Below are 15,209 nucleotides of genomic sequence, written 5' to 3'. Positions count from 1 at the left end.
CACACAGCCGCTATACAGTGTAGACCCTGTGCTTGGTAAGCTGTGAGGAGGCTGCTGTGCTCATCAGAGTGCTGTGGCCTCTTCAGTCAGCTGATCAGTGGAGGTGCCAGCAGTCGTACCCCCACCAATCAGGTATTGATGACCTATCCTGAGGATAGGCCATGAATATAAAAGTCCCCATTTAGCGACTAAGAATAGGCATTTTTATGAATGGGACCCATGAAAAGTGCGGGATGCACATGGACGGCATCCATATTTTGCAGAATGCCCCCTTAAGCTGTATACAGCGTTGTGCCCAGGTCATATATCCTCCTTTAGCCTATGCAGCTCTCGTCAGTTAATATACCAGCAGACAATTTGCACTTTGTCTTGTGATTTGCTTTCTGCAGTTTCAAACTAAATTCAAAATCTAATTTCAAAAGCACAAAAAATTGAATTCCACAGCGAAAATCAATGGATGAGCTCTTTCTGAGACAAGGTTGAGTTCATTTATCTCCAGAGAACTACCCCAAGAGACATTGAGGGGTGGGAGGGAGGTACAAACAATACCGTACACGTACCTACACCTTCAGTCAGGTGTACATTATGACTGAATTAAGGGATTTACTGGCAGGGTATGTGTAGAGCGATGCTCACAAACTGTCTCAGACAGAATTATCGATTACAGGAACAATAAGCACACATACTACTTCTGTTTACGAAGATGTAGCAGAGCTGAATATGGTGATTTTTAAAAATCGCTTTGCAACTTTTTCCCCTGAAGTGAAACACTGGGGTAGTAACTACTTGCATTCCCCATGTAGTAACATTTCTAGAACATCTATTCTTATGCTGTGATGTGTTATGTTATCTGTTATGTGTTGTGCTATTCCTCTATTATTTCTGCTAGAAGTTTATTAATGAATTGTTAGCAGTTTGCAATAAAGGACCACCGGGGTGTTACCATTTGGCGATGTGTTCCTGCATAGTCTGACAATGGTAACATCCAGGTGAAATTTTATTGTAGACTGTGCATCAACACATCCCCACTGGTAAAACCCAGCATGACTTTACAGCAGATTGTTAGCAATTCAGCCATAAACTTCTAGTAAGAATAACAGAGGAATGGCACAACATAGAGTCAGAAGAACAGATGCTCCTGAAACGTTATAACAAGGGGATGCAAGTCATCACTAAAACAGACATGTCAGCCGAGGTGACAGGTTCTCTTTAAATAATCTGATGGTAAGACCAGATGTACCTCTCGGGCCCAGAACTACAAAATCAATGGGGAACTCTGGAGCATTGATGACAGGAGCTATTCAGTGTTGAACCAGGATATTTTTTACCTATTTGTTCAGCAGGGGTATGGAGATGCCATCCTAAGCATAGGTGCTGGTAAGACTTATTGCCATATATAGCCAATTATAGAGGTGGCATATACGATACGCCAGTAAAAAGTTAAAGAGATTTAGTTAATGGATAACTACGTACATTGCATTTTAATTAATTTTTAAAGGAAATCTGGTACTGTACAGCATTTTTGACCTTGCAAAACTATGGGCTGGGTAGAGCAGGACAAACATACCTTTTGGCAGCTTTTATTATCAGGAGTAGTGTGAATATGAGCTTTGATTCTGCCAAGTTGGGATTCTGGAAGTGCCGAAGATTTTTACTGAGAAGTGTTCTCTGCATTGAGCTGCTTCACAGCCTCTCCCCTGTGCTCATAATGACAGGGAACCACTACAGCTTTCCTCCTGAACACAGGAGAGGGGCTTCAAAGCAGCTCAATGCAGAGAGCACTTCACTGTGAAGCTCCATCCCTACTGCACTTGCAAAAGCAGAATCTGGCAGAATAAAAATTCATATTCACCCTACTCCTGATTAGAGATAAGCAAATTTCATCCAAACTAATCAGATGTGACCTGAATTTTGCATAAATTTGAACAACATTTGAATTTGACGTTTTGGTGATTAGAATTTTGGGTTGAGGAGAGTGAGAGAAAGAAAGAAAAAAAAAGCAATACAATTTTTTGTAAATAGTCAGAGACAAAAGAAAATAAATATGAGTTCTAGGAGACCTCGGATTCTTATATACAAATTTTCAGGCCAATTGGAGCCCCTTTGATTCAGGTAGAATCAATTCTGACTTGAATCAAATCAGCTGACCCCAGCCTCTGCCTAATGATATGAACAGTTTTACGTTGTCATAACTGCTAACAGATCATCAATAGATAGATAGATAGATAGATATGAAACAGATAGATAGATAAGAATAAAAGACAGCCAGCAGCACACCACGGATTTCAATGGAAAGCGTGTAGTTTATTCACCCAGTGTCAGCAGCGACGTTTCAACAGCTTGTTGCTGTCTTTCTCAAGCTATGTGCACATATGTTAAAGGCATACAATATAAAGGTGCATCAACTGGAAATGTCATTAAATCAATTTATCCATGCAAGGATAGAAATTCATAAAAACAGTAATTCATCTTAGTGAACAAAATCCATAAATAGTATCACAAGAGTTTCAGGATACAGTACATATAAAGAGTGTCAAATAAAATTACATGGTGTTTACAATATAAAACAAGTACTGTAATTACCCCTAATTAGTGCAAGTGTGTCCACATGATCCCAAAACAATAAAAACTCACAGTCAGCTGATGGTCCGTACAGAGCCGGCATCGCGGTCTCGGCGGCGTCCCTATTCAGTCTCTGCGCATGCAAGAGAGACTGACTAGTGACCACAACAAAGATGGCTGGACCTGTCTCCCGGTCAGTGTGCGTATGTCCATGTATAAGTATCGGCCTCCCATCAGTAGTCACGTGATCGGATATCATCGGGTACACAAGTTATATTAGGGAATCTTCATATTACATTGTAGGTCTGGACCCCTGTGGACCTGGGAAATGTGGAGATCCAGGAACCAGTGTCCTGTCACACTTATTGCTGGTCATACAATCACCCTAACGTGCACATAATAGGCGGGATTGGTGTTCCACGGCAGCGATTAACCGTATCAGCGGTCCAATCACTGTCGGGCTAAGGAGGTGACGACGTCGTAAGGGGCCTCCCCGCGAACCGTCGTCCACCCCAATGAACCACCTCAGACACCAATCTGTACACAGAGTGTGAATGCCAGAACTGAATATAATGGGAATAAAAATATCAGCAACATCTTATTGGGAAAACCATATACATATATTATGTGGGTAGACAGGGGTCCAGACCTACAATCTAATATGAAGATTCCCTAATATAACTTGTGTACCTGATGATATCCGATCACGTGACTTGGATCACGTGACTACTGATGGGAGGCCGATACTTATACATGGACATACGCACACTGACCGGGAGACAGGTCCAGCCATCTTTGTTGTGGTCACTAGTCAGTCTCTCTTGCATGCGCAGAGACTGAATAGGGACGCCGCCGAGACCTCGATGCCGGCTCTGTACGGACCATCAGCTGACTGTGAGTTTTTATTGTTTTGGGATCATGTGGACACACTTGCACTAATTAGGGGTAATTACAGTACTTGTTTTATATTGTAAACACCATGTAATTTTATTTGACACTCTTTATATGTACTGTATCCTGAAACTCTTGTGATACTATTTATGGATTTTGTTCACTAAGATGAATTACTGTTTTTATGAATTTCTATCCTTGCATGGATAAATTGATTTAATGACATTTCCAGTTGATGCACCTTTATATTGTATGCCTTTAACACATGTGCACATAGCTTGAGAAAGACAGCAACAAGCTGTTGAAACGTCGCTGCTGACACTGGGTGAATAAACGACACGCTTTCCATTGAAATCCGTGGTGTGCTGCTGGCTGTCTTTTATTCTTATTGAATTGGACCCAGGTGCCGGTCCACACTGGCCTGACCTGCACCCGCATTCTACAGTGTGCTGCATCCTCATCTTTTTAAAGTAGATAGATAGATAGATAGATAGATAGATATGAGATAGATATAAGATAGATATATATGAGATAGATAGATAGATAGATAGATATGAGATAGATATAAGATAGATAGATATGAGATAGATAGATAGATAGATAGATAGATATGAGATAGATATAAGATAGATATATATGAGATAGATAGATAGATAGATAGATATATATGAGATAGATATATATGAGATAGATATGAGACAGATAGATAGATAGATAGATAGATAGATAGGAGATAGATAGGAGACAGATAGATAGATATGACCTTACCAAGAATATAATTTCCACCTTCCCGATGCCTTTACGAAGAACTGATCCTAAATGGTCGCCCACTCCAGCCAACAGGATACCAAAAAGAGGAATGCCAAAAAGGGCATAGAAAATACAAAATATCCGGCCACCTTCTGTCTTAGGAGCATTGTTCCCAAAACCTATGACATATTACGTAGTGAAAAGAATATATAGAAGAACTGTTAATTTTATTTGGAAAATCCCATTAACTTTGCTGGTACTGTATTACTCTGCAGAATTTCCTAATGAAAATCTGCACAGAAAAATCTTATATATTATGCATCATGTGCATATACCCTTAGGCTCTAGATGTCTTTAGGTACAACTTGGGGGTTGTGCAGAGCCAGAATATATACATGGGCACAAGGCCGTATGGTAACATGACTACTGCTTCACCATGATGGCACGTGATGGCTATGATGTTCCAAAAGGAATGCACAGATTTGTATAACTCAATGCATAAACAGCAGCACTCTGCAGATCTAATGTACTATACATTGGTACAATAGAGCCGCTATCAGATAGAAACTGACTGCACCATAAATAACTATGATGCAGTCAGTTTGCGTCAGAGGAGCCGCCGTCGGTCCAGGAAATGCAGCCAACACTCGGACTGTGTTTCCCAGACAGATGATGGTTGTGTGAATCAGCCCTAAATACACTGAACAAAAATATAAACGCAACACTTTCGGTTTTGCTCCCATTTTGCATGAGCTGAACTCAAAGATCTGAAACATTTTCTACATACACAAAAGACCCATTACTCTCAAATATTGTTCACAGATCTCTCTAAATCTGTGTTAGTGAGAACTTCTCCTATGCAGAGCTAATCCATCCCACCTCACAGGTGTGGCATATCAAGGTGCTTATTAGACAGAATGAATACTGCACAGGTTTGCCTTAGACTGCCCACAATAAAAGGCCACTCTGAAATGTGCACAGTTTTGCCTTACTGGGGGTCTGGGTGTCATAAAACCAGTCAGTATCAGTCAGTACGCCGATCCAGAGCATCCCAAACATGCTCAATGGGTGACATGTCCGGTGAGTATGCTTGCAATTAAAGAACTGGGATGTTTTCAGCTTCCAGGAAATATGTACAGATCCTTGCAATATGGGGCCGTGCATTATTATGCTGCAACATGAGGTGATGGTCGTGGATGAATGGCACAACAATGGGCCTCAGGAGCTCGTCACGGTATCTCTGTGCATTCAAAATGCCATCAATAAAATGTACCTGTGTTCGTTGTCCATAACATATGCCTGCCCATACCATAAACCCACCGCCACCATGGGCCACTTGATCTACAACGTTGATGTCAGCAAACCTCTCACCCACACGATGCCACACACGCTGTCTGCCATCTGCACTGAACAGTGAAAACTGTGACTCATCCGTGAACAGAACGCCTCTCAAACGTGCCAGACGCCATCGAATGTGAGCATTTGCCCACTCAAGTCGGTTATGATGAAGAACTGCAGTCAGGTCCAGACCCCGATGAGGACGACGAGCATGTAGATGAGTTTCCCTGAGACGGTTTCTGACAGTTTGTGCAGAAATTCTTTGGTTATGCAAACCAATTGTTGCTTCAGCTGTCCGGGTGGCTGGTCTTAGACGATCATGGAGGTGAACATGCTGGATGTGGAGGTCCTGGGCTAGTGTGGTTATACGTGGTCTGCTGTTGTGAGGCCGGTTGAATGTACTGCCAAATTCTCTACAACGCCTTTGGAGACAGCTTATGGTAGAGAAATGAATGTTTATTGAACGGGCAACAGCTCTGGTAGACATTCCTGCAGTCAGCATGCCAATTGCACGCTCCGTCAGACGTTGTGACATCTGTGGCATTGTGCTGTGTGATCAAACTGCACATTTCAGAGTGGCTTTTTATTGTGAGCAGTCTGAGGCACACCTGTGCAATATTCATGCTGTCTAATCAGCAGCTTGATATGCCACACCTGTGAGGTGGGATGGATTATCTTGGCAAAGGAGAAGTGCTCACTAACACAGATTTAAAGATTTAGTAGAGAGATTTGTGAACAATATTTGAGAGTAATGGGTCTTTTGTGTATGTAGAAAATGTTTCAGATCTTTGAGTTCAGCTCATTTAAAATGGGAACAAAACCGAAAGTGTTGCGTTTTATGTGAGGTATGTGAGAGACTTTGACAAGTGTCAAATTGTGATGCCTAGATGACTAGGGTCAGAACATCTCTGAAATGTTCTTGTGGGGTTTTCCCAATATCCAATGGAAAGATCTACCAAAACTGGCCCAAGGAGGGACAACTGGTGAAACAGTGACAGGACTTATTGATGCATGTGGGGAGTGAAGATTAGCCTGTCTTGTCCTATCCCATGGAATATCTTCTGAAGCGCAATTTGTTGGAAAAGTTACTGCTGACCATGATAGAAAGGTGTCAGAACATGCAAAGCATGTCTGAGGAAGCAGTATTAGGCCTGGCAACACTGTGACCCATTGTAGAGCTACCGATTGAGTTTAACTGTTTAGTGACCGCTGCAGTCTTCAAAGTTGAATACAACCTAATGTATTCAGTTAGATTGCAGCTTGATAATTAAAAATCAATCAGTACATCGATCAAACATTGTCATGTAGCCCTAGCCTTAATTTTATGGCTGATCTAGATAGATTAGATAGATAGATAGATATTAGATAGATACATAGATAATTATTAGATAGATACATAGATAGATATGAGATAGATAGATCTGTAAATGTAACTTTACGTCTCTGTTTAAAATAAAGATTGAAAAGACCATTACCGATTGTAGTGATGACCGTTCCTGCAAAGAAGAAGCAGCTCCCGATGTCCCAGTTTGTGGTAACATTGGTGCCATTTATTATAATATCAGCTCCAGAGCCCAAAGCTTCCTTCACCTGCTGTAATGCCAAAGAACCAGTGATTAGCATTGTTTCTTCTGAATCATTATCCATTACTAAGGTTATGTAAGTGGTGGCACTAGCACTGACAGAGCAATGTCAGAGGAATAGATCTAAGCCTGGGTCACACTTGCTTGCAGTATATTTGTGACAGATCATAAAAATGACCCTGTTAATTTCTATGGAAAACAAAAAAGTCACCAGTCTTTATCAGTTCTGTCATAACCATTTTTTTTAGGATCCATTACAAGTTTTCTTTTTGATGGGTAACAGAAACAGAAAAAACATGGAACTTTGTGTAAATTGATGTCCATGTTGTGACTGTTTTTTTCTGTTAGTTTAGACCAGGTGCAGAGCAAAAGATGTCTATAGCTAGGATCACACAGAGCAGTTTTGGTGCATTTTTATGCTGTATTGTGAACCACAGTCATGAGTGAATTTGACAGGAATGTAAAATATAAAGGGAGAATTTATATTTCTCCTTCATGTTCGATCCATTTTTGGTCTAGCTCGCTAAGGGGGCATTCCTTACCAGAGAAGGGGCATGGCTTAGGCCGGGTTCCCATCACCGTTATGGATTCCGTTATTGTTTTCCGTTATAGTTATAACGGAAATTTATGGAATCCATAAAACGGAAGTCAAAACTGAAGCCTTTAACACCTTTAGGACACAGCCTTATTTCACCTTCCTCCCCAGGCCATTGTTTGCAAATCTGACCAGTGTTACTTTAAGTGGTGATAACTTTAAAACACTTTGACGTATCTAGGCCATTCTGAGATTGTTTTTTCGTCACATATTGCACTTCATGACACTGGTAAAATGAAGTAAAAAAAAAACATTGTTATTTATAAAAAAATACCAAATTTACCCAAGATTTGTAACAAATGGCAAATTTCCAAGTTTTCAATTTCTCTACTTCTATAATACATAGTAATACCTCCAAAAAATAGTTATTACTTTACATTCCCCATATGTCTACTTCATGTTTGGATCATTTTGGGGCTGTTACAAGGCTTAGAAGTTTAGAAGCAAATCTTGAAATTTTTCAGAAATTTTCAAAAACCCAATTTTTAGGCACCAGTTCAGGTCTGAAGTCTCTTTGAAAGGCTTACATAATAGAAACCACCCAAAAATGACCCCATTCGAAAAACTACACCTCTCAAGGTAAAACTGATTTTATAAACTTTGTTAACCCTTTAGATGTTCCACAAGAATTAATGGAAAATAGAGATACAATTTCAAAGTTTCACTTTTTTGGCAGATTTTCCATTTTAATAAATTTTTTCTAGTTACAAAGCAAGGGTTAACAGCCAAACCAAACTCAATATTTATGGCTCTGATTCTGTAGTTTACAGAAACACCCCATATGTGGTCGTAAACTGCTGTACGGGCACACGGCAGGGCGCAGAAGGAAAGGAATGACATACGGTTTTTGGAAGGCAGGTTTTGCTGGACTGTTTTTTTTTACACCATGTCCCATTTGAAGCCCCCCTGATGCAACCCTAGAGTAGAAACTCCATAAAAGTGACCCCATCTAAGAAACTACACCCCTCAAGGTATTCAAAACTGATTTTACAAATGTTGTTAACCCCTTAGGTGTTCCACAAGAGTTATTGGCAAATGGAGATTACATTTTTGAATTAATTTTTTTTGGCAAATTTGCAGTTTTAATAAATTTTTCCCAGTAACAAAGCAAGGGTTAACAGCCAAACAAAACTCAATATTTATTGCCCGGATTCTGTAGTTTACAGAAATACCTCATATGTGGTCGTAAACTGCTGTACGGGCACACGGTATGGCACAGAAGGAAAAGAATGCCATACGGTTTTTGGAAGGCAGATTTTGTTGGACTGGTTTTTTTGACACCATGTCCCATTTGAAGCCCCCCTGATGTACCCCTAGAGTAGAAACTCCATAAAAGTGACCCCATCTAAGAAACTACACCTCTCAAGGTATTCAAAACTAATTTTTACAAACATTGTTAACCCTTTAGGCGTTCCACAAGAGTTATTGACAAATGGAGATTAAATTTCAGAATTTCAATTTTACGGAAAATTTTCCATTTTAGTCCATTTTTCCCAGTAACAAAGCAAGGGTTAACAGCCAAACAAAACTCAATATTTAGTGCCCGGATTCTGTCGTTTATAGACACACCTCATATGTGGTCGTAAAATGCTGTACGGGCACACGGTAGGGCGCAGAAGGAAAGCAATGCCATACGGTTTTGGAAGGCAGATTTTGCTGGACTGTTTTTTTTTTCCACCATGTCCCATTTGAAACCCCCTGATGCAACCCTAGAGTAGAAACTCCATAAAAGTGACCCCATCTAAGAAACTACACCCCTCAAGGTATTCAAAACTGATTTTTACAAACATTGTTAACCCTTTAGGTGTTCCACAAGAGTTATTGGCAAATGGAGATTAAATTTCCGAATTTAAATTTTTGGGCAAATTTTCCATTTTAATCCATTTTTCCCAGTAACAAAGCAAAGGTTAACAGCCAAACAAAACTCAATATTTATTGCCTGGATTCTGTAGTTTACAGAAACACCTCATATGTGGTCGTAAACTGCTGTACGGGCACACGGCAGGGCACAGAAGGAAAGGAATGCCATACGGTTTTTGGAAGGCATATTTTTCTGGACTGTTTGTTTTGACACCATGTCCCATTTGAAGCCCCCCTGATGCACCCCTAGAGTAGAAACACCATGAAAGTGACCCCATCTAAGAAACTACACCTCTCAAGGTATTCAAAACTGATTTTACAAACGTTGTTAACCCTTTAGGCATTCCACAAGAGTTATTGACAAATGGAGATTAAATTTCAGAATTTAAATGTTTTGCCAAATTTTTCATTTTAATCCATTTTTTCCAGTAACAAAGCAAGGGTTAACAGCCAAACAAAACTCAATATTTATGGCCCTGATTCTGTAGTTTACAGAAACATCCATATGTGGTTGTAAACTGCTGTACGGGCACAAGGCAGGGCGCAGAAGGAAAGGAATGCCATACGGTTTTTGGAAGGCAGATTTTGCTGGACTTATTTTTTATTTTTTTTTCACTTTCACATCACGTTTATTGATAAAGAGGACAGGCTCTCCTGATCAGTCAATGGTCACCTCTGGGGGCCTGGACTCCAGGTATCAGGCGAGCAGCACAGCAAGAGCACATTCCGGGGGGTGCAGACAACAGCACGAGGAGCAGACAGCAGCCAACGTCCTTTACTTCAGGTGCTTGAAGAGTTTATGAGCGACACAATGATCGCGGGCATGCAGGAAGTCAAACAGCTCCTCTGTGCACTGTTCCTCAGTTTGTGATCTGGAGTTGACCTGGGTCTCGCATATCTCCAGCTGCTCCCGCGCATTCACACACTTCTCTGCCTGCTCACAGTGTTCTCTGACCGCCGTCAGTGGGTCCACCAGCTCCACTTCCTCCTCCTCTTCTTCTTCCTCCTCCTCGGGTTCCCCAGCAAACACCTTCTTCAGCTCCAGCACCATGATGTCACCGGCAGCCGCTAACAAGAGGACAAGCTGCCCCCCTGATGCACTCCTGATGCACTCCTAGAGTAGAAACTGCAAAAAAGTGACCCCATTTTATAAACTACGGGATAGGGTGGCAGTATTGTTGGTACTAGTTTAGGGTACATATGATTTTTGGTTGCTGTATATTACACTTTTTGTGAGGCAAGGTAACAAGAACCAGCTGTTTTGGCACAGTTTGTATTTTTTGTTATTTACAACATTCATCTGACAGGTTAGATCATGTGGTATTTTTATAGACCAGGTTGTCACGGATGCGGCAATACCTAATATGTATACTTTTTTTTTTATTTATGTAAGTTTTACGCAATGATATCTTTTTCGAAACCAAAAAAAAAAACATGTTTTAGTGTTTCCATAGTCTTTCATAGTGCTTTTTGTGATGTAAGGTGACAAAACATGGCTTTTTTTACACCGTTTTTTTTTTAAGGAGGGGTTTAGTTCATGTGATTTTTTTATAGAGCAAGTTATTTTACGGACACTGCTATACCTAATATGTATACTTTTTATTTATTTATGTAAGTTTTACACAATGATTTAATTTAATTTTTTAAGCAAAAAAAATCATGTTTTAGTGTTTCCATAGTCTGAGAGCTTTTGTTTTTTCAGTTTTTAGGCGATTACCTTGGGTAGGGTATGATTTTTGCGGGATGAGATTACGGTTTGATTGGCACTATTTTGGGGTGCGTGTGACTTTTTTATCACTTGCTATTACACTTTTTGTGATGTAAGGTGACAAAAAATGTCTTATTTAGCACAGTTTTTGTTTTAATTTTTTTACGGTGTTCATTTGAGGGGTTAGGTCATGTGATATTTTTATAGATCCGGTCGATACGGATGCGGTGATACCTAATATGTATACTTTTTCTTATTTATGTAAGTTTTACACAATAACAGCTTTTTTTTAAACAAAAAAAATGATGTTTTAGTGTCTTCATATTCTGAGACATATTTTATTTTATTTAATTTTATGGGCGATTGTCTCAAGTAGGGGCTCATTTTTTGCGGGATGAGGTGACGGTTAGATTGGTACTATTTTGGTGGGCAAATGCCTTTTTGATTGCTTGCTGTTTTACTTTTTGTGATGTAAGGTGACAAAAAAATGGTTTATTTAGCACAGTTTTTATTTTTTATGGTGTTCATCTGAGGGGTTAGGTCAGTGTGATGTGTTTATAGAGCCGGTCGATATGGACGCGGAAATACATAATATGTATACTTCCCCCCCCCCCCCCCTATTTTTTACCAATTTTTTTTTACTTTATTTGTGGAAAATGACGTTTTTGTTTATTTTTACATGAAACTTAAAATTTTTGGGAGGGAAACCTTTAGTTTTTTACTTTTTTTCACTTTCTTGTTTGTCCCACACTTGAACTTTTGGGGGTCTAATCCCTTTACAATGCATTCCAATACTGTATTGGAATGCATTGGCTGTATGAGTAATACTGTGTGTATTACTCATACAGCTTCCGGCCTGTGAGATCCAGGGGGCTAGATCTCACAGGCTCGTCACCGGAAGGCAGCACAATGCCTTCCTTAGGCATCGTGCTGCCTTCCATGCCATCGGGTCCCCCCTACAGGCCCATGGGGACCTGATGGCACCGCCACCAGCCGCAGCCGCCGCCGCAACTGTGGGTAAAAGCCACAAACCGCAGGTCTGAATTTACGGGACCCCCCCCCCCCGCACAAATTTAGCCAAGGTACCTGCTTAATGTATTGAGCAGGCACCTTGTTCCGATCACTAGTACGTCATGTGTCCTTAAGTACCAGGACAACATGCCGTAACGGTACGTCATGTGTCCTGAAGAGGTTAAGAGGCATTCCGTTTTGATCCTTCATAATAAAAGTCAATGAGCAGCATAACGGATCCGTCCAGGTTTCCATTATGCAGGAGTCCAATACTGTGTAACGGAAACCAGGAGGGATCCGTTGCAGGGCTTGACAAATTTCCTTGGAAACTAGGAGCCAGCTAAAAAAGTTAGGAGCCAGGCGGAGCCGCGTCATAAAGCAAACCAGTAGATGGCCCCATAGTGCTCCCCCCCCCACTTCTCCATAGAGCCCCCCCAATAATGCTGTATACCATGTTACATATACCGCCGCTCCGTCCCTGGACCCTATTGACTATAATGGGGACGGGGTAGAGCTCCGACACAGCACAGCAGTTCGCGGTGATAGGCCGCCGGACTAAAAAGTTGGACATGCAGTACTTTTAGTCTGGTGGCCTTTCGCCATGCACTGCCGTGCTGCGCCGGAGCTCCGCCCCCGTCCCCATTATAGTCAATGGGGACTGAGCGGTGGTCCGGCGAAACAGCGGAAGGACGGATCTGAAAGGGTGAACAGCCTGCCGGATCCGTCCTGCCGCAAGTGTGAAAGTACCCTTAGTTATATAGCTACTGAATGAGACAGAAGAAGGATGCCTTTAACATATATATATCTCCTTGAGAAGCCAATTTGATCCTAAAGGGTTAATTCAAACTGTAATCTAAACTCTGTCCTGTCACTTCTCTTATCTCTCTGCTCCTGTCCCTTAATCTTATCACTGCTGCAAAAGCATCAGTGGACAGCCTCAGTGTAAACTGTTCTAGAGTGGTTCTTTTTACTCAAAGAATTGAATGAGTCTCTAAACTAAGTCGGATCTTTAGATTCTTAACCACTTCAGCCCCCCTAGCTGAAACACCCTTAATGACCAGGCCACTTTTTACACTTCTGCACTACACTACTTTCACCCTTTATTGCTCGGTCATGCAACTTACCACCCAAATGAATTTTACCTCCTTTTCTTCTCACTAAGGCTAGGTCTTATTTATTCAAAATAAATTTGCAAGCAAAACGATACTGGTGTGCCATGGATTATCTAAATTATTGCTAGACTGAAGTTCTCCACGAGCACCCACGATCAAAAGGTGTGCGGACTCCACAACCCTCTTCATTCAGGTCTACATGACGACATTTGTTACGCGACATATACCCATGCTGGGTGAGATAAATATCTTGGTCAAATGCCAACTTTGTATAAAAAAATGGGAAAAGTTGTCTTTTGCCGAGATATTTCTCTCACCCAGCATGGGTATATGTAAAATGAAACCCCAAAACATATTCCCCAACTTCTCGTGAGTATGGCGATACCACATGTGTGACACTTTTTTGAAGCAAAGGGGCCCACATTCCAAAGAGCACCTTTCGGATTTCACCGGCCATTTTTTTTTACAGATTTTGATTTCAAACTACTTTGCACGCATTTGGGCCCCTAAAATGCCAGGGCAGTATAACTACCCCACAAGTGACCCCATTTTGGAAAGAAGACACCCCAAGGTATTTCGTGATGGGCATAGTGAGTGTATGGAAGTTTTTATTTTTGTCACAAGTTAGTGGAATTAGAGACTTTGCAAGAAAAAATAAAAATAAAAAATCATCATTTTCCGCTAACTTGTGACAAAAAATAAAAACTCTAGGAACTCGCCATGCCCCTCACGGAATATCTTGGGGTGTCTTCTTTCCAAAATGGGGTCACTTGTGGGGTAGTTATACTGCCCTGGCATTTTTTTAGGGGCCCAAATGCGTGCAAAGTAGTTTGCAATCAAAATCTGTTAAAAATGGCCTATGAAATCCGAAAGGTGCTCTTTGGAACGTGGGCTCCTTTGCCCACCTAGGCGGCAAAAAAGTGTCACACATGTGGTATCGCCGTACTCAGGAGAAGTTGGGGAATGTGTTTTGGCGTGTCATTTTACATATACCCATGCTGGGGGAGATAAATATCTTGGTCAATGCCAACTTTGTATAAAAAATGGGAAAAGTTGTCTTTTGCCGAGATATTTCTCTCACCCAGCATGGGTATATGTAAAATGACACCCCAAAACACATTTCCTAACTTCTCCTGAGTACGGCTATACCACATGTGTGACACTTTTTTGCTGCCTAGGTGGGCAAAGGGGCCCAGATTCCAGAGAGCACCTTTCGAATTTCAAAGGCCATTTTTTACAGATTTTGATTGCAAACTACTTTGCACGCATTTGGGCCCCTAAAATACCAGGGCAGTATAACTACCCCACAAGTGACCCCATTTTGGAAAGAAGACACCCCAAGGTATTCCGTGAGGGGCATGGCGAGTTCCTCAAATTTTTTATTTTTTGTCACAAGTTAGTGGAATATGAGACTTTGTAATAAAAAATAAAATAAAAAAATCATCATTTTCCGCTAACTTGTGACAAAAAATAAAAAATTCTAGGAACTCGCCATGCCCCTCACGGAATACCTTGGAGTGTCTTCTTTCCAAAATGGGGTCACTTGTGGGGTAGTTATACTGCCCTGGCATTTTAGGGGCCCTAATGTGTGGTAAGTAGTTTGAAATAAAAATCTGTAAAAAATGCCCTGTGAAATCCGAAAGGTGCTCTTTGGAATGTGGGCCCATTTGCCCACCTAGGCTGCAAAAAAGTGTTGCACATGTGGTATCGCCGTATTCAGGAGAAGTTATCAAGAAATATCTCGGCAAATGATAACTTTTCCCATTTTTTTTATACAAAGGTGGCATTTGACCAAGATA

The 15,209-nt window shown here is 41.0% G+C and overlaps 2 protein-coding genes across 2 annotated transcripts in view; both read right to left on the bottom strand.

The window, feature by feature from the left end:
* KCNK4 (potassium two pore domain channel subfamily K member 4) overlaps positions 1 to 15,209 on the bottom strand; it is a 64,844-nt gene that overhangs the window by 33,121 nt on the left and 16,514 nt on the right. Inside the window, exons 2-3 of the mRNA XM_044270551.1 lie at positions 7,017 to 7,134; positions 4,222 to 4,382 (exon numbers count right to left, since the gene is read on the bottom strand). Coding sequence (XP_044126486.1) covers positions 4,222 to 4,382; positions 7,017 to 7,134 — 279 coding nt within the window. The remainder of the gene's footprint in view (positions 1 to 4,221; positions 4,383 to 7,016; positions 7,135 to 15,209) is intronic.
* On the bottom strand, positions 10,184 to 10,660 carry LOC122920811 (cytochrome b-c1 complex subunit 6, mitochondrial-like). The gene has a single exon (XM_044270552.1). It carries the CDS (start codon positions 10,628 to 10,630, stop codon positions 10,355 to 10,357), a length of 276 nt encoding a protein of 91 aa, XP_044126487.1. The 5' UTR covers positions 10,631 to 10,660; the 3' UTR covers positions 10,184 to 10,354.

The sequence above is a fragment of the Bufo gargarizans genome, chromosome 10 (genome assembly GCF_014858855.1).
Source record: "Bufo gargarizans isolate SCDJY-AF-19 chromosome 10, ASM1485885v1, whole genome shotgun sequence".
In the NCBI taxonomy this organism is placed as follows: Eukaryota; Metazoa; Chordata; class Amphibia; order Anura; family Bufonidae; genus Bufo; species Bufo gargarizans.
Note: the sequence above shows the minus strand (reverse complement) of the source record. Positions and strands in the feature narration are given on the sequence as shown.